This window comes from Dipodomys ordii, unplaced genomic scaffold (genome assembly GCF_000151885.1).
Source record: "Dipodomys ordii isolate 6190 unplaced genomic scaffold, Dord_2.0 Scaffold5, whole genome shotgun sequence".
In the NCBI taxonomy this organism is placed as follows: domain Eukaryota; kingdom Metazoa; phylum Chordata; class Mammalia; order Rodentia; family Heteromyidae; genus Dipodomys; species Dipodomys ordii.
This window is the reverse complement of record NW_012267221.1, coordinates 19,565,233-19,590,852: the sequence shown is the minus strand read 5'-3', so window position 1 is coordinate 19,590,852 and position 25,620 is coordinate 19,565,233. Positions and strand designations below refer to the sequence as shown.

The 25,620-nt window shown below is 38.2% G+C and overlaps 1 protein-coding gene across 2 annotated transcripts in view; it reads right to left on the bottom strand.

Annotated features, from left to right (window-relative positions):
• The window catches only part of Cers6 (ceramide synthase 6), a 278,071-nt gene that overhangs the window by 15,653 nt on the left and 236,798 nt on the right, over positions 1 to 25,620 (bottom strand). For both annotated transcript variants that reach the window (XM_013028016.1, XM_013028023.1), the window contains one exon: positions 23,765 to 23,871. In XM_013028016.1, coding sequence (XP_012883470.1) covers positions 23,765 to 23,871 — 107 coding nt within the window. The remainder of the gene's footprint in view (positions 1 to 23,764; positions 23,872 to 25,620) is intronic.

The window sequence follows — 25,620 nt, the reverse complement described above, 5'->3', positions numbered from 1 at the left end:
CTCCTTTCTCTGCCTCCTGCACAGCAGGAATGACAGGCACACACTACTATGTCTGTCTTGTTGGTTGAAATGGGGTTTTGGTAGCTTTTTGCCTGGGTTGGCCTCCAACCATGATTTCCTCAATCTCTTCCTCCTGAGAAGCTGAGATTACAGGCATGAGCCATCATAACCAGTTCATAATGCTATTCTAAGGTATTCTTTTTTTTTTAATTGTGAGAACACTGTACAGAGGAGTTTCAATTACATGGGCAAGATAGCGAGTACATTTCTTATCAAGCATTGTTACCTCCTTGTTGTTTCCCCTTCCCATCCCTCCCCATACTCCTTCCTAAGGTATTCTTATAATATCCAACTAGTCATGCATTGTTTCTTTGCCTCTTGCACAAATGATGGTAAATTTAAATTATGGACAATGCTATTTCTTGTTCCCTACTCTATTTTTCCTGCTGGAAGGGTTAGAACAGGCCCCATGCAGTATGAGATTCAGGGGGTAAACTACAATTTCATCATCTAAAATATGTTGTTGCATGGAATTATCTGTCTGCCTTGAAAGAAGAAACCATCTCCTGCAAGGAGATGCATGTCGAGGGCAGTCCTTCTGTTCTGTGATACTGAAGAGTCAAAAGTGATGACCACCAGACTCATTCCTCTGCCTTACCCCTAACAATGTCCATTACAAATACCGTATACCACTGCCCACTGAGTACAAGTCCTCGGTCCTCTTCTTTTCCACCTCGCAGTTTTAACACCTATCTTTACCTTTATATCAGTTCCCTTCTGTTCCAGGAATGGGCAAGACCATTCCCATGGGAGGCTGTTGGCACTACTAGTTCCTGGTGCCCGGTCTCTTCCTGACTTTCCTCCTCCTCCTCCTCGTCGTCCTCTTCCTTGTCCCCCTCCTCCTCCTCTTTCTCCTCCTCCTCCTTCTTCTCCTCCTCATTTTTATTATAAAGGTGATGTACATCTTCTGACATTCCTTAGCCCATGTCTCTTGCTTTCTTTTTTGTTCTTTTAAAATTATTTTCAAGGTCATGTACAGAGTGGTTATAGTTACATACGTAAGATAATGAGTACATTCCTTGTAGAACCTTTTACCCCCTCCCTCATTTTCTCCCACTTTCCTCCCCCCCAACTCCTCCCCCACCAGTTGTACAGATCATTTCCACTATGTGATTTCTTTTTTCTTTTGTGTTTTTTTTTTCTTCTATGGTTTATCCCCTCTTGTCACTGTATTTGATTTTGGTACCTTGGTGAGACAAAGGACAAGGGAGGAACCAACGTAACAGTATGTTCACAAGACGATATGGTGGAAATGATCTGTCTCTTTCATTCTAGAAATTTGTCCAGGCCCTCATTGTTCCCACTGTAAAGCACAAGTTCTACCCAAACAGCAATTGTGCACACTGGCCCTACTTCTGATCCTTTCGGACCCCTCCTAAGAGAGTAGGAGATGGGGATGGGGATACCTTTATAAGCAAATGGATAGCAAGTGGGGCCCTCACTTCAGCAGCCCACCGAGGGTCCTGGTCAGACACACTAACATGTGTAGCACAAGCAAGACCCCTCACACTTCCCCTGCAACATTTATATGCATAGGTACAATTTTTCAATGCATGTGCCATAACAATTGATTTTGGCCTGTTTATTGCCAAGACTTTAGTTTCAGTGAAAGCATTAGACACACAACAGAAAAAAAAAAAAGAATGAGAATAGTAGGCTCCTGAAAACAAAGTTATTAGAATGTAGGCAATAAAGAAGATAAAAATCTCACGTTGAGGCTAATATGTATTGACTTTGGAAGCTGTTTAAAGGGAACAGCATAACAGGCAGAACAGAAGCAAATTGCGCCACCAACAAAATGTGAACACTGTGCATTTTTATGATTATCCACTGTGATTGATTTTCCTCTGAAGTGTAAGACAAATGACAGGCGAGTCAAAGCTAAGAATTTTCCCTTAATACTCTTAAGTCAGGCCTCAAGAACTGTATAGTTGTCAACAATGTGTTCATCCTTGAAATGAAATTGATGTGTTCGGTGCCAAATGTATACCTCTGGGATGTCTATGTTATTCACATGGCCCTCCATCAAGGACCACTGCTTCAGATGCTTGTTGGTGCAGCACAGAAAAAGCCATAGATAGTGATTCATACGCAAAGCACAGTGAGGCCCTGGAATGAGCATCTGCCCTTCTTTATGCGTGAACTTTGGCCTTACCAGCAGTCTTAATCACACAGTCAAACTCATGCTAATGCTTTTCCAAATTTCCAGTTAAATTTGACTTTTAAAAATCCAACACACACACACACACACATACACACACACACACACACACGTCACTTGCATGCTTAGATATTTATTAGGAACCACCCAAACTAAACTACTATTTACTTCTCATTCTTTTTTGGGGGGTCCAGTCGTGGGGCCTGGGCGCTGTCTCTCAGCTCTTCAGCTCAAGGCTAGTGCTCTACCACTTGAGCCACAGTGCCACTTCCAGCTTTTTTTTCTTTTTGCTTATGTGGTACTGAGGAATCAAACCCAGGGCCTCAGGCATGCAAGGCAAGCACTCTACCACTGAGCCACCTTCCCAGGCTCTCATTCTTTTTTTTTTTTAATCACCCATAACACCACTCAGAATCATTTCTGCCAGTTCTATTATCAGTGGCCAGAACTCCAGAGACACACAGTTGCTTTCACATTTTCAGGTAAATGAACTGAGACTAGAGGAAGCACATACCTCTCTCAGAGCTATTCAGGATAACAGAGGCAGGATTTGGATATACACCAGGTTTACCCATGGTCTCAAGTGTTGGGCATCATCTCCTTACCTCTGTTAATAGCTTCAGCCCTCATGTAGTGACTTAAGTAAAAATGGTGGCATCACTTGTTATGTTGCTATTGCTCACCCAATTCCTCTATTAGGAATGTGGCTGCAAGACCTGTCTGTCTCCACTTCTCTGAGATCCCTACACTCTAAACCACCACCAACTATTGAGGCAGGTTCTGAGATATACTGAGTCTCTTCAGGAGACTGTATTTCTAATAATCACAAAGAAAACGATAATGGGAGTAGTGAAATCATGTGGCCAGATTTGGTTAGAAGGAGGTTATCAATCATGACTGTTCTTATCTCCCTGCTTTTGATCACAGTGTTACTTTAGGATTGTCTGCCCTTCCCCCACGTACTGATAACTCATTCAACAAGGCCCAGCTCAAATATGATTTTCTCAGTTTCTTGCTCAAAACTCCTACTGCCCTCCCATTTCAAAACATTCCCCTTTTGTTCACTATTCTGGCTATCTGCTGTGGGTTAAAGCCAGCGATCCTTTATTAGAACTGGACTGTCAGCATATTAAGCAGGGACAGAGGAGTCATAGTCATTTGTATCTATCGTGATCAGCCCTGAGTATGCTTTTGATCATTTACCTTTGACATAAAAAAGAATCTCATGTCATTTTCCTTGACCAAACCATGAATTAAGAAAAACAACTATGAGACAAACTCAAATTTATAAGGTTCACTTTTTATATTTTCTTCAAATTCTATACCTTAATGGATTATCTGACATATTTCAATTCTAATCTGAGGAACCATTATTAATAATTAACACTAAGATACAAGTGTAAGGATGTTTGTTGTTGTTGTTGTTGTTTAACAGGGTCTTGTTGTCTGGCCTGGAATTCACTATGTAGTTTAGTTAGTACAAAACTCAAGATCTTTTTACTTTTACATCCTGCAGGCTGGGACTGTGTGTAACACCATAACTAGCTAAGTGGCTATCATAATTTTAATCTCTCTGAATAGTCTCAGCATAGTACATAAATCATGATACTAAAATAGTCAGTATAAACAAGAATAGTTGAGATATATACCAGAAATATGAGAGACAATATTCTCATTCATTCCTAAGAAGGAATGTTATCTTTTCAATAATCACCCATCTGTCTTTTAAAGTTTTCATACCATCTGCCAACATCATATCACACATCTGACTGACACTTTTTCTTTTTGACCAAAAGCGATGAATTCTGGAGAAGAAACTTAGCAGAAAGTGACACTTTGATTCCCATCCCAAATTCATTTGCCAGAGAAGAAATCCTATCTTTAGTCAAATAACTCATATCATCAAGTCTTTGAAAATGTATGTAAAACATAGTTAATCTGTATATTTAAGGATTATTTTTATTATTGTAAATTTCATATATATATATATATATATATATATATATATGAAAAGAAAGAAAATAGTCCAATGACTCACCTCCTCAATACAGGCCCCACAGCAGCTTGTACAGTAATTAATTCAGCTATTGTGTTTTTATTTCTTCCTCTTTTCCTCCCTCATCATTTCAAAGTGATTCTCTGATACTTTATCATTTGACCACTATGGATGTCAGCCACACCACCATTATCAGACCTCAGAACACTGACAATAATCCTCACCCACCCATTCATCCTACACAGATCCAGCTGAAGTGACACAGATCATCTCCCTACAAACAGCTCAAAGGCTGTTTATAAATTATCCATAAGCAATTGGCTATTCCACTGTACTTTTAGGACAAAGAGAAACAGCTTGTTCCTTGAATGCTGCCTACCTTTGAATTCCCTTTTTGGAGAGGAGATGGTGCCCATCACATTCCTTTATGTACACAGAAGGCAAAGAACAAAATCACGGCCCCCACACCCTTGCTGCAGCCTCAACTATCATTCCTTCTTGAGCCCTGCCAAGGCTCACAGATGAGGATCTTTTCATGCATGATTTCAATGTTGATTTCCCAATAATTAGTTATTCCACCCAGTCATTTATCATCTCTTGTAATGATTTTCTTAGGAATATTGGCATTAAAGAAAAAAAAAAGAATCTGAGAGCTCGTACTCTAAAAAAAACAACAAACGGCCTAAATACCATTTTATTCAAAAGTTTGATTTAGATTTATTTATTTTTCCTTACACATTAGAGACAAAAGGACATTTATGGGATGAAGTATCTTTGTCTGAGCCAATATTGAATTATCCATTGTTGGCACTCAGCCTCTCCTGGGAGGTGTTTAATTGAATCAGACTTGAAAGGTTTCCTTTGTGTTTTTTCCTCAGACCCTCTTATGGATTGCAGAGGCATTCAAAATGAACACAGCTCTCAGGAACGATGCTATTGTACTGTTCCTTAGTTTGGTCTCTGTCACAATGGCTCAAACCTCTTCAGAGGCTGGCATGCTTTCAGGTCATGAAAAGGTCAAGGCCCAGAGATAAGGGAAGTGATAGCTCTTCACAGGGAAAAGACATGGCATAGTCACTAACTAATCCCCTACCACAAACTGTATTCAAATGTACTGAAGTACAGAGTCAGAGCCAGACATTACTCAGAAAGGACTCTGTCATGGAATGAAGGAGAGGAGAGTGAGAAAATGGAATGACAAAGTCAATGCATATCTTACAGAATTAAGAAGAGTGAGGGAGGGGGAAGGAAGAGGAGGGATGAGTGAGAATGTTGAAAGGGGTGACATTGATCAAGATGCTTTCTGTTTATAAACTGCTTTGTTAAATGGGAAACTCCTTTGTGCAACTACTTTTTTAAAAAAGTAAAATTCCCTCTCACACTCAAGAAAAGTCATAGTTTCTGAGGTCAAGACATGAGAGTAAAGGTAGCTGATGGGAAAGAGCAAGCAACAGGTATATGTCATGTTGCCCCTAGCCTGGCCAGTGTTATCTTTATACATGCATCTGAAAACTGGGAAGAAATAATACCAGCTATGAGGAGATAGTTCTTGTCTTTGACAATGCCATGCAGCTGAATTAGTCTTAATTGTGCTTAGTGTAATGTGAGTACCCACAATTCCTTTTCCCTGAAGGAATCTTCCTCTCCCTCATCCCACCTCACCCTCTTCCTCTTCCTCATCTAAAGCCAGCCAATGTCTGGTAAGTTCTTCCACTACATTTGTGGCTACCATTTGCAAATGCACTAGACACAGTGCTCTATTAGACTTTAAACTTCTTTGGTTGTGCTAGGCCTGAGGTTTAAACTCAGGGCTTCACCCTTGCAAGTGTTAAACCACTTGAGTCATATCCTTTTGGCTCTGGTTATTTTTAAGATAGGATCTTGGGTTTTGCCTGGGATGGCTTGGACCATGATCCTATTTTACACCTCAAGACTTAGCTGAAGTGATAGAGCTCTTCAAGAAAAATTTACTCTATTTAATACACAGAAAGAAACTTACAGTGAGGTACCAACTAGAGAGAAGAATCGTGATTTGATCAAGTTCACTGAGTAGTATCAAAATTAAAATTTAAAACAGGCTTCTTAACTGCTGATTCAATACTATTTCCTCATTATCTTTTTTAATTGTGTATTTGAAAAATGGCCCCTAGACTAGCTTTCCAATATCTTTTACCAACACAAGTTCAATGCACATGAACACACATATACACAGACATACATATGTATACACTCTTGTGCATGTACTCATGTGTATACTTCACATCTCCTTTGACACTCTTTTATTGGAGTAATAGTTTTAGTAACAGACAATAGTCAAAATAATAGATATTGCACATATACATGCACCTTTTTTCATCATTTTATTTTTGATGAAGGGCCAAGGGTTTTCCCACTGGTTCTTGGATTGGTGGTCCTTTCATATGCTATTCTCAAAATGCAAAGACTATAAATTCCACTTTGGGTTACTTTGAGGAAGTTACTGAAAGCAAATGCCTTCTGGATTTCTATGATCAATCATATTCACTCATTTCATTCACATTTCATTCAATATTAACTTGATATTTGGCTTTTATTATATTAAATTTTGTTTTCACAGTTTATTTAGACTTTCTACACCTCTTTTCCTTTCTTTCTAAGTTTTGCCAGCCTAGAAAAGTATTTCACAAGTTCTATTGGTGACTAAAATTTCAGTAGCACTTGATACCCTACACCAAGATATGGCTTCAGTCTGAAATCACAAACTTGGAAGACTGAGGCCAAATGATTATAGATATTTCCACCACCTAAACAAAAGAGGCAGACTTAAAGTGTTGAGTGCCACCCTTCCCACAGAAGAGAAAACTATCCATGAACAAATTTTCAGCAAGTATAACCTGCATTGCTGTACTTGAGGGATGCAGGTACAACAACACATAGATCTAAACCTACCATGACCTCAATTGAGCTAGTTCCTATTTATATATACTTTTGTATCTTTGTGGAGGAAGTGGTGGGGACTGGAAGAAATTTGTTGAAAACATTAGAAGACACTCTCTGTTGCTTGGATGATCACAGTGTTCTCACTGTTCAGTTGAGGAGGGGAGAGACACACCAGTGTTGGTAGCAAAAGCACACATACTTAGTAAAGATCTGCTTTCTATGAGAAGAGGGTTAAGTGTTCAAATGCTTTGGTTTTTGCATGACTTACTCCTAAGTTTAAGACCTAATCTTTATTTTTTCCTTATGCTTAAGGAGCTGAAAGCCGACGTTGTCATATGCCAGAACAGTGATTAAATGTAACTGGGAGAATTTTTTTTAAAAATTGACAATAACTGTCTTCTACTATAAAATCAGTAGCTTGATTCCCACATTCATTTCATAAAAGAGGCATGAGATAAACTGCCCCCTTTTCATTATTCCCAAATATGCTCCAGATGTCTATGCATATCACTAAATTTAAACCCCTTTGCTTCCCCCCGCCCCGCAATTTTGTCCCATTGCTAAGCAACCTTAAACTAGACTGTTTCAAATACGGTAAGTTCTTTATTATCACTATTTGTCAGGATAAAAGCTTTATGAAGGAAGCAAAGCAATGCATGCTACCCAAATGCCATCTGGTCTCCCCAATAGATGGCCAGACACTGCCACTTTGATGTGTGAGATTTTTGTCCTTACTTGATTGGTTCATTGGAATGATTCAGTATTAGCCTCTGATTTATACTGGCATAAGGTATGGAACATAAAACACTCAGATCCCCTTCAGGATATGGCTTATCACTGAGCCATGCAGAGGACAGGCAACGGGCAGCCTTCAGCGACAGCTCCCTTTGCACCTGCCCAATGTTTGAGCCAAGGCCCAGCCAATGACTGACAATCATCTTCTTTCTTTTCTTCTATATACTTCCAGCTTTAAAAACAAGTTTCCTATGTCTTGAAAACAACCACTTTCTACTTCTCTATAAGTCCCTTGCAGGGATCACTTCATACGAAGTTCTGCTGAGCTAGGTACTAGTGGCTTGTGCTGGTAATCAATGCTACTCAGGGGGTTGAGATCTAACAATCACCAGGAAAGTCCATGAGATCTTTACCTCCAATTAAACACACACACACACACACACACACACACACACACACACACACACCAGAAGTGGAGCTGTGACTCAAGTGGTACAGCACCAGCCTTGAGTGCAAAAACAAAGAGACAGTAGCCAGGCCCTGAATTCAAGCCCTAGTATTGGCACACATGAACACACAAAAGTTCTTCCTAGAAGGACACCAACTCTCCTGAAATTGTCAAATTATGGAATCCAGAAACTTCAGAACTAGGACACATCTGATATTTATTCAATTTCTCCCATTTTACAGATAAAGAAGAGCCCCCCATACACATGATTTCACAACCACCAGTGCTTCAGTAGTGTCTTTTGCCTTAATTTCCTCTGTAATATTTGATTTATGTCTGTTTCTGAAAGTTGCTTTAAATATATAAAGTACTCTCAAACCGATTTTTCTCACTGGTGCAAGGAGAAGGCCCGAGTATTCTTCCTGAGATAAATGATATCAGACACAAGGAAAGTTTATTGTCACACACATGTCTGTTTTAATCCAGAATCCTGGATAAGATCCCTGTCACCCTCATACTCTCCTTTCCTTTCTTTTTTTTTTTTTTCGTGCTCACCAGAGGCATTTATTATAGCTGGAAAGCCTCACTGCAAATGTATTGTCTTTTTCCTGAGCAGGAGTTGAGCTGTTTATACAATAGGAAAAATGCCTTTATCTACTGTTTCTCTAAATGGCAGCTCTAGGAATTGACATCTTACTGTCAAAATTTCTTCCCTTTCTTCAGTAAGAGGGTGCATTACTTCTTACTGCCCAGAAATTCTCAGAGGTAGAAGCAGTTAGGAGTAGCAAGCTGTCATGGTCATCAGAACAGGTACAGAGTGTTAATTTGCAGAGGGGAAGCTGTCTTCCCAACCAGAATCTGTTCTCAGGTCATCTAGAAATCTACTTGACTGCTTTTCAAGGTCCTCAGAATACAGCCTAGAGAAGCAAGTCCTAAATGATAGTATAGAGCTCTGGGTCCATTTGTAGCAGCAAACTACAGTAACTAATAGTACCAGCATATTATGTTCTAGTGAAACTCCTGGGGTTTCATGCAAATGCAGTGGGAATGTTCAGCTGAAATTGCAAGACCATGAAGGGCCTCATTTATTTATTTTTTATTTATTTTTATTGTGAAAATACTGTACAGAGGGGTTACAATTACATGGGCAAGATAATGAGCACATTTCTTTTTTTTTTTTGTCGGTCATGGGGCTTGAACTCTGGGCCTGGGCACTGTCCCTCAGCTCTTCAGCTCAAGGCGAGCGCTCTACCACTTGAGCTACAGCGCCACTTCCGGTTTTCTGGTGGTTTATTGGAGATAGGAGTCCCACGGTCTTTCCTGCCCGGGCTGGCTTTGAACCGTGATCCTCAGATCTCAGCCTCCTGAGTAGGTAGGATTACAGGTGTGAGCCACCAGCGCCCGGCTTAATGAGTACATTTCTTACCAAGCATTGTAGCCTCCTCCTTTATTTCCCCTTCCCATCCTCCCCTCACCCCCCACGAAATCCTCCCCCCTCCCCCCCCACACCAAAGTTGTAAACTTCATTTTCTACATAATGACTTGTACACCTCATTGTTGCAATGGGTCCACCTGTATCCCTATTTAAACGATTTGTTTTTCCCCTTACCCTCCACAAATTATACCGACATCAAATACAATGAAAGCAGGAGTTATACTATGGGGGAGGGACATACAAAGCAACAAAGAAATAATCTTATAAAGGTGTTAGAAACAATCGCATGAAAGGAAAAAAGAACATTTGAATACATATTTTAGGGTTCATTTCCCTAACATCACCTTATCTGACCTTTTCTGCTTGATTCAGACATATACTAGATATTGCAAATAAGGGAAACCATGGGACCTATGTTTCTTTGGACCTGGCTTACTTCACTTAATATAATTTTTTTCTGAGGAAGAGCTTCATTTATATGGCAAATAAATTACTCAAGTTCTGCCGGGCATTGGTGGCTCACACCTGTAATCCTAAGTACTCAGGAGGCTTAGATCTGATGATTGAGATTCGAAGCCAATCCGGACAGAAAAGTCCATGAGACTCTTATCCCCAATTAACCACCAGAAATCTGGAAATGGAGCTGTGGCTTAAAGTGGTAGAATGCTAGCCTTGAGCGAATACGCTCATGGACAGTGCCCAGGTCCTGAGTTCAAGCCCCATGACAAACAAAAACAAACAAACAAAACATCAATTCTATTCCTGTTGCAGCAGGAAGCAACCAATAGTTTACCAAATTTTAATTACCAAAAAGAAAAGCCTAATGTAGTCATGGAAGAAACTGCTATGATATTTATTTGATATTGGGAAGTACACAAAATTTAGTTTCAGTGTAATTTGCACATATTTAATAGCTATTTGGTACACACATACACACACATACGCAGATACATAAATGCATCTGCCTCTCTGTGTCATATGCATAAAACAGATTCATTTTATTTTACCTCTTTGTGAGTAAAGGTAGGCCAGAAAAGAAAAATAATAAGTGATCCTAGTTGTTCATGAAATAAAGCCAACTTTCCATATTGTCTCCAGGCCTTTCAAGGATGGATAAAAATCAAGTTAAAAACAAAAACAAAAGCTGGGCAAAAGTGGCTTATAGTTATAATCTTAACTACTCAGGTGACTGAGATAGAAGGATCACAGTTCAAAGTTAGCCCAGAAAGGAAAGTCTATGAGACTCTTACCTCCCATTAATCACCCAAAAGCCAGAAGTGGAGCTGTGGCTCAAGTGGTAGAGTACTAGGATGTATTGAAAAAACTAAGGGACAGCATCTAGCTCCTGAAAACAAGCCCAGTATTCACCTCCCCCCCCCACACACACAGAAAAAAAAATCCAGAGACAGTCACAAGTTGGTATGTCCTTTGCAGATTCACTGAAGGCCAGCTCCTCACACACTACCTCATAAGGAAAATTCAGCAGAGCTCATTAACCTTGAGGAAGGCTAACAGTGGTAGGGGATTAGGTAGGAGACATGGCTCCAGGAGAAAGAAGTTAAATTAGCAGGACTTTGTCATTCAGAATACTACTCCCTGATTCAGGAAGAAAGAACATTTAAAAGGAGTTATATTTTATTGGGCTGAAATAAGTGAACTAAGTATTTTTCTGGATAGAACACCTTCATCAAAGTGAATTCCAAATCAAAGAGAGGAGGAAATCACCAAGATTTACAGAAAGATCAATCAGCTTCAGATACTGTGTGTGGTATTGGGTTTATAAAGGGAGAATGAGATATGTCTCAGGTTTGTTGGAATTCAACTCTTTGATGGCGGTAAGTGAAAGGCAAGGAATGGATCATTCAATGATAGCATGAGAATGTTGCTTCAGGAAGTTGCCATGTGGCTGCCCAGAAAGCAGGGAATTTAAACATCTAATTAAATTTTGAATGAGAAGTAGAGCAATTATATGACTAGTAAGAAAGAGTCAGGGTGTGTGTGTGTGTGTGTGTGTGTGTGTGTGTGTGCACGCGCGCCAAATTCCACAAATTAATTCATTACTCAGAAACACCCAAGCTCTGATTCTTCTATATGTCTTCCTGGTAGCTTTAACTTTTTCTGTGAAGCACCTGATTTATTTTTGGGCAATGTTGCAAAGTTGATGGAAAGTGAAGGGTGCTAACCTTTTTTTCTTTTGCAAAGTGCAGATGTTGCAACTTGGGCTCCTAACATACTATAACTTTCTGAAAAAGTAGGTGATTTTACAAGATTTGTAGAGAAAGAAAATTTCCCTCAGTGCTTCACAGATATCCTGAACTGACTGATGACAGGCTCAAATACTACTTTCACATTAACTCAAGTTATTTCTTCAGTAGCACACAAGAGATAAAAGGTCCTTATGTTTCGATGGAGTAACAACAAAAACATTTGGTGAGTTAACAGCCTGATGAATGGAAATAGCCTAGCTTACTGATGACTAGAATATTACCATGTTTTGTTTATAATCAAGCAAAACGGTTAACAAATACCTTAATACTTGGTGGTTCACAATCTTCTGCTGCCTTGGATGAAATTCCTGATCCCCAGTTACGATTATAGAGAATAACAGCATTGCAGGCAGAGAAGTGACTCAGGGCATTTTCTACTTGGGGAAGCAATGCCACATATTGCCTAATTTGATTAATATACACTGCTGAGCTGTAAAATTAGAGTTAATGGACAATTCCATTTCATTAGAAACATTTCACAGCATTGTATTTCACTGAACAAGAATCTAAAAAATCTTTAGACTTTATTGCCCAGAATTTTAAAAACATCTGGAATTGTTGCAGTCTAGCCATGTTTTTCCTTGTTTTATTTTTATCCCTTTTTAAAATTACACACATTAATTGCACAAAAAGGTTCCATATAATGTGATCTACAATGCATATAATGTGATTTGATGGTCATTCTTTTATGGCCACTATCAAATGGAGTGTGGTCTGAATCATTTCTTTGAACATGGTCTCAGTCTCTTTGAGCAAGATTTAGTATTTCATTGAGTGTTGTATATTGCATTTAACAGCCATTAACAAATAAAACATTTACTTATTTTGCAGTTACTCTTTCTTTGGTATGGTTTGGAATTGTGCAGGATACAAATAAGTTTAAGAAACTGTTGTGCAAAGGTTAGGTGTGAATGCATATCCTCTCCATTCAAAAGGAGAGTTAGGACAGTTAAGCTGTGTTGTTGTGAGTTGTGATTGGAGATATGGAGCTGATTACAAATTTGAAGTTGGGCACTGGACACCAAAGTTTGTTTGACAGGGAGAGAGAGAACAATTAAGCCATTAATTCTGTAGAGTATAACTACGATTTTGTATTCTTTGTTGACTCAAGTCACAAAAGGAAAAGAACTTAGTTTACTTGAGTATGTTCTACCATCCACCCAAGTATTAAGAATATCTGACTTTGGTTTTGTCAAAGGTAGATAAAACTTCTAGAGAATATTCCAAGGCTAAATATATTTAAGATACCACTCTTGTGACAGCTTTATTCTTACTCTAATTCTTACTTTAATTCCAAGTCTAATTCTTCATGGGCTAGCTAAAGACCTGAAAACCTTCTGTAAAGGACTGGATAATAAGAGACGATGCTGTTGGTCCTAACTCTATCACAACTATTCAGCCACAGCCTGTGGCAGAAAGCAGTACAACATGCAACATTTGGGCAAGGCTGTGTTCTAGCAAAACTTTCTTAATAAAATCAGATAGTGGGCTGCTTTGCTTAAACCATTTTTTTTAATTCTTGGTTTAGCCTTTCAATGGTGAATTAAATTAAAATTATAACGTTCAAAGGAAGAGAGACAATGTCAACACACTATTTCCATCTCTAACCCTATTCCAATTCTATTCTATCTCATGAATCTATTAGCTGATGCTCATAAATATAAATATTGTTGAAGATGGAAAATACCTACTGGCTAAAGAATTGAAGGTTACATGCTTTATCCTTGAAGAATACACTTAACACAGACCAGGAACAAGACAAATTTCAAAGTATATTTGTCAAGAAAAAAAAATCAGCTTGTCCAAATTTGTGATCTCCAAGGCTAATGTGTTTCATATTATCTACCCAGAAAAGCATACAAGCCATGTGCTTTGGTAAAAATTTATTTCCAGAAAATAAAAGTTTAAAAAGCTTCCATTCCACTATGCAGCTGGATGAATTTCCAACCTTTGGAAGGAAAATGTTAAAAGAATGATCTAGAGTCTTCTGGAACTTCTTTTTTAATTACGGAAACTCTCAGTGAGCAGAAATCTATAACTAACCCCTCTCTTTGCAAGGGTGAAAGCGATGGTGGTAACATTCTGAGAAGGCACCTGCTTCTGTCCACACAGCAGAAGGCCCCTGAGGTCCAAGACACCCTCAGTCTTCCTGTGTCCAGGTTTGTGTATGAGGAAGTGGAAAGTCACCACTAGGCCACACAAAAAGAGCTGGCAACCCCAGTCTGCCCATTCTTGGCTGCATAAAGACTTGTGAATCTGAGACTAACATCCATGTGCACTTTATGGCACTCTGTGAGATTCTATGACTTTCAATAGTTCCAGGTAGGTACCCTCACTTGAGATCTGGGGGAGTAACAGAGTCCAGGTACATGTTCTCTATTATATATGCTCATTGAATACAGAGAACAGAAGAGATCAAAGAAAGACAGCATGGGTCCCATTATTGGAGAATGCTTCAAAATTTTACTTCAAAAGCGCTTATGGTTATATAGCTTTAATCTAGATGAGTTGGAAGTTGTTAAAATGTAACTAAAACCTCAGATCACTTGTCCATGATAAAACTCCCATTTTTTATAGTAACAACACAGTTTGAAAAATGCTTAATGTTTATGAAGTAAATTACAAAGTATTCCACTCTATTCCTAATCTTTCTGGTAAGATAGGTAGAGTATTTACTACTGATTTTATTTTACTGATGATGAGATAAATAGAGAAGTTATACACCTGATCTTCACACACCATAAACAGCTCAAGTAAGTAGTATTTCTATTAACTAACAATGTCATGCCATTTCCTTATCAGACCCTTATCTTTTGGTTTATTAGATTCTAATGATGCATATGGCCAGAGATGTTTGTATATGATATGATGACAAGGGTAATTATTTTTAAATGATTCTTTTATTCAATAGCTACCATATATATATATACACACACACACAAGTATATATATATATATATATATATATATATATATCCTCTCTCTCTCTCTCTATCTATCTATCTATTTCTTCAATTTCTTTATGGCCATAAGGAAGATAGCACTCTACCATAAAAAAAAAACAAAACAGTAAAGCCAGGTGCCAGTGGCTCATGCTTATAATCTTAGCTACTCAGGATGCTGAGATCTGAGGATTGCAGTTCAAAGCCAGCCCAGGCAAGAAAGTCCATGAAACTCTTATCTCCACTAAACCATGAGAAAACCAGAAATGAGGCTATGGCTGAAGTGGTAGAGCGCTAGCCTTGAGCTGAAGAGCTGAGGAATAGCACTCAGGCCCAGAGTTCAAGCCCCACAACCGACAAAAAACAAAAACAATCGACTTGTTTATCCCCTTCCCCTCCACAAATTATACCCACATCAAATACAGTGAAAGAAGGGGTTATACTGTAGGGGAGGGACATACAAAGCAACAAAGAAATAAATTTATAAATGCGTTAGAAACAAATGCATGAAAGAAAAAAAAACATTTAAATACATATCATTTAAATAAGGATACAAGTGGACCCGTAGCAACAATGAGAAGTACAAGTTGTCATGTCGAAAACGAACTTTACAACTTTGGTGGGGAGGTGGGGGGAGGATGGGGGGGGGAAGGCTTGGAAGGGATGGGAAGGGGAAACAAAGGAGGAGGCTACAATGCTTGATAAGAAATATACTCATTATCTTGCCCATGTAATTGTAAGTCCTCTGTACAGTTTTTTCACAATAAAAAAATTAAAAAAACAAAACAAAAACAAAAAATCAAAAAATACAGTAAAGAGTTGTTGAACTGAACTGGTATCAGGAAATCAGTCCAGAGAAAGCCTAAGTGAGTCACTGACTAAACGCTTTAAGTTCTGTGTGTAATAAGACAGACATTGTTCCCACTCAACTTTACTATGACTTAGGGAGGTCAACTAAGAAGAAAGATGTGAGCCTGCATCATTAAAGAGTATTTGGTTCACTCAACCAAGGATTCCTCAGTCACTACTATGAGCAAGGCACTGTGATGGATGCTATAATAAGATTGATCACCATTTTACCCTTTGTGAAATTCAAGCCACTTCATAAAACATGAGAAATTGTTAGAAGCTCAGGAATTACACACATGGGGAGGGGAAGAAAGAGATTTGGACCAATGAAAATGGCAATCACTTTCAGTAATGGAAAGGCTTACTGTCAAAAGGATCAATCACTGGCTAACTATAAAGTGAAGGCTAAAATAGATTTTTGAGTTGAGGGAAATTAACAAGCTGTAATCTACTAGAAGTTTAAATGCAAGGAAATAATTAAGCTAAAAGTTTTTTTCTGAATGATGGCAAAATTAAAATGACATGTTGATCTGAGGCATTAGTGATAAACTTTTCACTAATAGTAGTATAATGTATACTTTTACACATATAGATGTGTATATAATATGTATTATCAGAATTAGGACTACCAATTGTAACTTTAAATCTTCAAAATACATAATAAGTAGTCACTGAAAACTTGGCCCTCATTATATACACTATCACATAGGATGAATAAGCATGTATTTGCAAGAGATATAGATATGAAAGTCTACTGGTATATTCATTAATCCTGCCACTATCTGAACCCATAAATGCCCTTTGATAAAAGGAGAATCAAACTAGATAACTAGTGAATCATGGATACTCTTTAAGTAGTTATCCTATCTATATACTTACATGCCAGCAAAAATAACCATTAAATTATTGTAGAGGAATGTCATTACCAAGAATAGGAAACAGAGACAAATTATCTTGCCTTCCAGGAGGTTTCTATGGCGAATATAAAAACCTAGAGTTGGATGTTAGTAAGAAGAAAGAAGATGATGGTTCTACAGAGAGTACTCTCATGTGACTAATGAGATTCATGATACTATTAACAAGATTACGTCAGTATGATCACAGAATATGATCTTAAGAATATTAATTCAAAACAATGTGTATTAATACTCATATGGAATGGAAACATTCATTTTGAAGAGCTGCCATAACTTCTACAGGTTTTATACAATAAAATTAAGAATCAGAGAAGATAAACATGAAAGCCAGAGAAAAGCAGATGGATGGAATTTATAGTGTATCTTGACCAAGATAATAGGTAGGTGGGACAAACAGTTAGATAAGTCAGGTAAGGAGTACTTTTCTCTTTGGACAACTTCCAAAAATATTTGTCTTCTTATTAAATATTCTCTGGGAAGTGGAATGGTTAGAGTCAGAACTAGTACCAAATGGTGGAGATTTGGGAAGTATATTGCATGGGCTAAAGCAGAATTCTCTCATCCTTACTGCTGTATGGAATTGGAGAGGACGTGTTTTAGAAGTGGAGGGTCTCTTTCCATTGGAATACTTCACGTAGTGGTTGCATTATTTGATAATAATCTGGTTGTTCTCATCTTTCAATCTTGCATAAGCTGGGGATAACAGAAGGCTAAGGGTGGCCTCGGTGGAGATGGTCCAGAGGAGCAGTTTTCACTTTAGCTTCCCTCTCTTCAAGACTGGCCAGGGAAATGAACCCTAAGATATGTATTCAAATGCTTTTTTTCTTTCATGCGATTGTTTCTAACACATTTATAAGATTATTTCTTTGTTGCTTTGTATGTCCCACCCCACAGTATAACCTCTGCTCTCACTGTATTTGATGTTGGTATGATTTGTGGAGGGGAAGGGGAAAAACAAATCGTTTAAATAGGGATACAGGTGGACCCATTGCAACAATGAGATGTACAAGTCGTTATGTGGAAAACGAACTTTACAACTTTGGTGAGGGGGGAGGGGTGAGAGAAGGGGGAAAAGCGGGGAGGATTGGGTGGGAGGGTGGGGGGAGGATGGGAAGGGATGGGAAGGGGAAACAAAGGAGGAGGCTACAATGCTTGATAAGAAATGTACTCATTATCTTGCCCATGTAACTGTAACCCCTCTGTACAGTATTTTCACAATAAAAAAAATAACAAAAATGACTGGCCAGTGTAGCAGGGCCAAGGTTGCACAAATTTCACTGCTCAGATGAGTTATGTCCCAGAAACAGCAAAGCCAGGGGCAGTGGAAAGTGATGTTACTAGAAAGAAACAATGCAAACATTGCAAACATACAGGTCTAATCAGACCTGTATGTGGAGGTAGGAGATGTGCCTCGAGAGAAATGATCATTACTTCTTTGGACAATATCCAAGCCAGGAGAGAGGAAGCTAGGACCATAAAAATGTGTCTCTACTTCCCAGTTTATTAGGATAGAACATTCCCAGACAGAGCAGATGACTTCAATCTAGCTAAAATGTAGTGATTCCAAGAGGTGGTAATAGCTCAAAGCCAGTAAAAGCACAGGGAATAAAAAAATATAACAAAGAAGAACTTGGTTCATTGGAGTCACAATATAATCACAAAAAAATATAGCCCATCAAGAAGTGGTAAGGAGATACTAGAATACCCTCATAAAAGTGAAAAATGAATTCATATTTGAAAGTAAATCAATACCTTATTAACATACCACTTTATATCCACTAGGATTAATATAATCCAAAAAGCAGACAATAGCAAGTACTGGAATTATGTAGAGAAAATGGAGCCATCACAAATTGCTGGTTAGAATGTGGAGGGGTGCTGTAAGTTTGGAAGATAGTTTGGTAGATTTTCAAAAAGTTAAACATAGATTTTCCAAGTAATTTAGAAATTTTATTCCTAAGAATATGCCCAAGAGAACTGAAACTACGTGTTTGCACACAGCATGTACTCAAATGTTACTATCAGAACTAGTCATAGTGGTCAAACAGTAGAAATAACACAAAAGTTGTTGATCACCTGATGAACAGACAAATAAAATGTGGTCTATCTACATAATAGCATATTATCAGCAATGAGAAGGAATATGAAGTACTGGTACCTTCTACTACTTGGACAAACCTTGAAATTATCAGGATAGCTGAAAAGACCAAGTCAAAAATATGTCATATTGTTTGAAACCATTCATTTGAACTGTCTAAAATAGGAAAGTCCACAGAGATAGACAATAGCTTAATCCTTACAAATAGATGATCATTACAGGAACTAGTGGGTGGGTGAGAATACCAATGAATATAACTTTTGGGGTGATAAAAACATTCTTCCTTGGTGTCAATGGCTCATGCTTATAATCCTAGAATTATATCTTAGGAGGCTGAGACCTGAGGATTGTGGATCAAAGTCAGCCTGGGCAGGAAAGTCCATGGACCTCTCATCTTCAATTAACACAAAACAAAAACAAAACTAGAAAGAATGCTGTGGCTCAAGAGTAGAGCACTAGCCTTGGGCAAGAATGCCCAGAGACAGTGCCCAGGCCCTGAGTTCAAGCCCCAGTATCAACACACACACACACACACACACACACACAAACAAATTCCAAAATTGATTACAGTGATAGTACAACACCATGAGATAATACAAACCACTAAACCCTAAATTGCATACTTTGAAAGGGTGAGTATTATGACTTGTAAATTATATTTCAATAAAGTTGATATAAATATTCTAACATACATGAAAAAATAAATCTCTAATCCTGTAGAGGTTCATTATCAGTATGAGAAAGGAATCTTTCAGTTACAAAAGCAACACATGCTTCTTTTGGAAAGGTTAAAACTGAGCAACTATGCAGAGATAAGTCATCTCTCTCAACCCAGACAGAAGTAACATTTCTGTACTTTTCTAAAGGTTACAAACTAGAAAGGAAAAGCAAAGCAAAGAAAGAAGGCACCAGAACTGTGTCTTGCTTTTCACTGTATTCATAACAAGAATTACCACTGACATATTAGCATACATTAGCATGGCATATTAGCATAATATCACTGCCATTCCCCTCACTAATGTCTTTGGTACTACTACAATAGCACAAGCTGGACTAGAGTCAAGCCACTTGAAGACAGGTCTGTACCATGATTGCACAGTAGAATCACTTAGGGATCCTAGAAAATCCATACTCATTCTCCAACAACACCAAATAAATCAGAATTTCCAAAGGAAGGTAGAAAATGTGAGGTTTCAAGTTATATTTCAGGTCTCTTAAGTAATCATGACCATGGGGAAGACACTAGGTTTAAAATGAGACTTCTGCCATCCCAGACCTCAGTCTCAGGTTCTAGCAACATTGACTTCTATGTGTTTGCAAGGCTATAGTTTTCATCTTTGTGTTTCTGCTGAGGTTAAGCATCTTTTTTTTTAATAGTTTTACCTTTCATATAGATTTTTCAACTGCAGTATTGGCAATTGAATCCAGGGCCTTGTGAATGCTAGGCAAATAGTTTACTGCCTAATCCATGCCCCTAGTCCTTTTGCTTTGTATTTGGTTTTTGAGATAGATTCTAACTTTCACCTGGCTGGACCCAAACGTGATTTTCTTGCCACAACCCTCTGAGTTCTTGGGATTACATATAAGCACTACCACATCTGGCTTTGTCATCTATTTTTTCCTGAACTATATCTGTTGAGGGCCTTGTCAAATGCTTCTATTGAATGGCTGGTCTTTTTCTTACTGATTCCTGAGAAGTCTCTCTTTTCACATTACATAAATCATGTCACTTAAAGAAAAGCCAACACTTTGGCTTTGACTTTTAAAAGCAATGACTGTGAACCTGACATTTTTCTTAGCTCTGTAGATATATTAAACTCAATTAATGTCACAACACAATGAGGTAGGTATCATCATTCTTATTTAAGACTTGAAACCTCAGCACAAAAATGTTAATTGAATAGTAAAAGCAGGGTTTGAACCTCCTAGTTCAAATGTACCAGCTAAACACTGAACTATGTTGAGACCTTGACTATTGAAAAGAGTGGACTTAAGAATGTCAGAAAAATATATTACATGTGTTTGTGGCTCTTACTTGTAATTTTAGCTATTCAGGAGGCAGAGATCTGGTGATGACAGTTCAGAGCCAGCCCCCAAACTGGGTAGGAAAGTCCATGATACTCTTATCTCCAACTAACCACCAAAAAGCCAGAAATGGAGCTGTGGATCAAGTGGTAAAGTGCCAGCCCTCACCATAATATCTCAGGTACAGTGCACAAGCCCTGAGTTCAAGCACCAGGACTGGCACATACACAGACACAGACACAGACACACACACACAGAGACATACACATACACATACACACATACACAGAGAGAGAGACAGAGGAAGAGAGAGAGAAAGAGAGAGAGAGAGAGAAAGAGAGAGAAATACCCTACCGATTAAATATATTTTAATGGTTTGTAAGGAACACAAGTATAGTCAGGAGGAACCTAGAAGGTACTTCCAAAGAAATGGTGATTCCAAACAAATGTGTTGAAAAACAACAACAAATAGAAGGTAAGGGGAGGGTGTGCTATAGAGTTGGATGTTGCAATAGTTTTACTTCTCCTAGTTGAAGGAGAAATGGGTTTATGAAATGTTCATGTTTAATCATTCTACCCCCATCATCTTAGTCTATACCTGGGATAAGGTTTTATTGAACCCAAAGAGATCTTCAGTACGTGTACAAAACACAGATAATCTATTTGTACTCATAAATTCTCAAAAAACTCTCCGTAAGAAGTTCCTTTCAGTCAATGTTTTTCTTCAGTGGGTTGAAAAGCTCACAGCATATCTACCAATCCAGCTGGGCAGGATAAATACCTCATGGCATAGTTCAGAAGAGCCTACTGGCTTAGGGCAGTATCTGAAAACAGTATGAGGAGGTCTTCCTGGGGTAGGAATAGATGTAGTCTGTGTAATTAGGTATGAAAAAAGCCATAAGTGAAATACATAAAGATGAAATGACTTTAGAAGAGGAGGGTCCAGTCTGGCAGCAGCTGCCATGTGTGAATCATTACCTGTGCAGTGAAAGCTGCTCATAATGCTCACAGCACGCTGGTAAGGAATACCAAGTACGGTGTGCTCACAGTGCTCAGAGCATGCTGGGAAAGAATACTAATTTTCAGTGTTCTGGCTTTAGTGAGGGTGTGATGAGAATATGACCAGAGCAATTCCAGGGGACCAGTGAAGAACAAGTGCTGGTGAGAGTTGATGATTAAGGCTGTGTATGCAGAGAAGACCTGAAGGTGTTGTATTAGAAAACTTCATGCTCTGAAGGGCTTTCTACCAGAGGTATGAGGGGACACTCAGTCTGTTTTCATGATAAGAGAAAACACTTGCAGATATCGGAGACTCCATTAAAGCTATTAACCCTGCACCCAGGACACAGAGATGTACACACACACACACACACACACACACACACACACACACACACACACACACACACACACACTCTTCCATGCACCCTGCAACATAGACCTTACAAATAGTTTTAGGAGTTTCTAAGCCAGATTAAGAATTCTTTGCTTAGATGTTACAAAGACTCACGTTATATATATAAAATGAGGTTTTATAAATGGCTGTTGTCAACACCTGGTACTGCTATTTAGAAAAAGATTTGCATTTAAAAGAATCTAAAAAGGCTATAAGACTTAAGGCAAGGCTGTTGGGGGTGGGGTGGGCGGTCAGTGGAGGAAGTTAATAATTCTGGCGATAGACACAATTTACTAAATGACCCCAACTTTACCATGGTCATTTTGATGACCCAACAGAAAAGTAAAAGTGTACTCATTCATTTCCCTACTTTTTTATTATATATATTTTTTATTGTGAAAATATTGCACAGAGGGATTATAGTTACATGAGTAGGGTAATGAGTACACTTTGTAGTGAGCATTGTTACCTCCTTTGTTCTCCCCTACCATCACTTCCCTCCCCACCTCCCCAACTCCCTCTGCCCCCCATACCCCAACATTGTAACGTTTGTTTTCAACATAGTGTCCTGTACATCTCATCATCACAATGGGTCAACCTGCATCCCCATTTAAGCATTCGGCTATATCCCTTCCCCCTACTTTTTGTAATTCTCATTGCTTGAATTTCTCATTCAAAGCAACCTTTCAATCTGACACAAATGCCTGTAATCCTGACAGTGAGAGAATCATGGTTCAAAGCCAGCCTGGGAAGAAAAGCTTTCCAGATCCTATATCAAAAATAACCAGCAAAAACAGGGCTAGAGATGTGACTCAGTCCCTCCAACAGACAAACAAACTAACAAATCTACAGTTTCTACATGAAAGAAAAGCCTACCAGTGGTACATTTGGAGCGACTGGAGGTTCTTTTTGATTTTTTTTCTTCTAGATCAAGGAATAGCCTTCAAGACAAAGATTGATAACATTGGACCTATTTTCTACAGGAAGAATTGTCAAATTCCATCAAAAATATGTCATTATTTTCTTTGAACAAAAAGCCAGCTAGACATCAATAGAGAATCCCAGGTGTTTATATTTTCTATATTCTTTAGCTTTGCATACAGCTGATGGGAAGAAGTATTTAGGATGGAAGGTGGATTTTAAACTTTAATATGTAACAGAATCATCAACAAGACAGACACCAAATCATAGATAGCCTAAACTCATCCAGAGAGTTTCTGAGTCATTGGGTTTAGGGTGTCACCCAGGTATATTTACTTCTAACAAGATCCCAAGAGATTCTGCTAGAGCTACCCTTTGTGAAAGCTGGCAAGGAACTCCCTGACATCCAATTGTAATGCCATATTTCCTTCCTTAGGTCAAACTTCTATGGTTGCATCATATTCTGAGCAAGTAATTAAACAGGTGGAAGATCATCTGTATCTTTGCCACATCCCACTCACCCTGTGCTGTGGAGAGTCTTAGTCAAAAATGCAACTCTCTCCTGGGAGAAAAGAAAGAAAATTGGTATACTCACCAGAGTGGAAATATTCCCAGCCGTGTGGTGATAAAAACCATGGCGAACATAATAAATAGGAGAGAACACATTTTCTGAAACTTGGCATAATTCGCCATTTTGGCAGCCTATAAAAGGTAGGAATATAACACATGAATGTAGTTAAACTGATAAGTGAAAAGCTTCCTTCAATATGCATGAGTCCCCTATAATATACAATTTACCAAATGCATAAAATTGCTTGCTACTTTAAAATGTCATGCATCATGCACCAGTGTTTTTAAATTACACATAAGTTGAGTTAAATGCAGCATTAACCATAAGTAGAATGTTGGGCTGTCATAGATTTAATAAAATATTTAGCAACTTGAGAAATTCAATTATATGCTTGGTTTCAGGAAAACAGACAGGAAAAGTAAAAAACTTTTGCATTATGAATGATCTTAGCAAGCCAGAGACACCAAAACAGAAATCTGGCCTAACAAATCAAAATAGCAAGTGTTATATCAACCCTTAAACATTTTACAGAGTCCCAAATGCTGAGGTCACAAACTATGAAGAAAATACGGAGTTTTTCTGCAGTATTTTTTTCCTTTCTACTTTGGACTGCAGATTTGCTTTAAATAGGCTCAAGGAATATTTCTAGGAGACAGCTTCCTGGCTTAGTCTCATAAACTTAGAAATAAAGAAAGCATCAAGAGCATGTTATTTCAGCTAATCCATTTTTTTTGGTAGAATTTTCAAAGTTCCAAGATACTTCCTAGATGAAAGTCACTAATGTTCAGTACATCTCTAAGAAGTAGTTGCAAAATTTATGACAGTGACTTAAGTGACCACGTTTACATTATATATTACTCTAGGGAGAAAGCCACGCCCCTTTATCTGCTCTCATTTTTCCTTTTTTTCTTTTTCTTTTGTCAGTCAAGGGGCTTGAACTCGGCCTGAGTGCTGTCCCTCAGCTCTTCAGCACAAGGTTAGCACCCTACCAATTGAGCCATAGCACCACCTCTGGTTTTCTGGTGGTTTATTGGAGATAAGAGTCTCATGGACTTTCCTGCCCGGGCTGGCTTTGAACTGTGATCCTCAGATCTCAGCCTCCTGAGTAGCTAGGATTACAGATGTGAGCCACTGGCATCCGGCTCTGCTTTCACTTTTTAAGATGGCTTTAAGAGTAGGAGAATTTTGCAGAATTTTGATCTATTACTTCTTTTTACAATTTTACATGGAACTATAGTACCTACTACGCACCGTTATAAAATGAAAATGCCATCTTCCACATACATAATGTTATTTCCTACTTGTTGAAAGTTAAGTTAACTGGGTCATACTGGAAAAGATTGCTCACAGAACTGTCAGAAGTTGTGATTTAATGGTTTTAAGGAATGTACAAAACAATGGGATAAATGTCTTCCTAAGAAGAAATACCTTCAGAGTGGAAACCAGGATTATGGGATTTAATTTTCATGGATACTTGAGTATAACCCCAAAAATTGTGATAAAAGAAAAATATGTCTGCCTTCTCTTGTATTAGGCAAACCAAGTAATTATTCTTTTATGTTTCCCCATTAATATCTAATATATAAGCAGTTGCATTAACTTGTCAGAACTGGCCAAACCATAGATCCCATACTAAAGTGTCATTAATTGGATCTTTTCAAATCTTATTTATAATATCAAAGAAAACCCAGGTAGATAATAAAGAAAATTTGCTTGGAATTCTTGATTTCTGGATTATTATAATTTTTTTCTTTTATGGATAAAAGTGGTAGATGATAATTCAACCAATATTTTATGAAGTACTGCCCTATAATTATCATGCCAGCAATTTCTACAGCAATTAAAGTTGGCTGATTACATGACTGATTAATACATTGTAT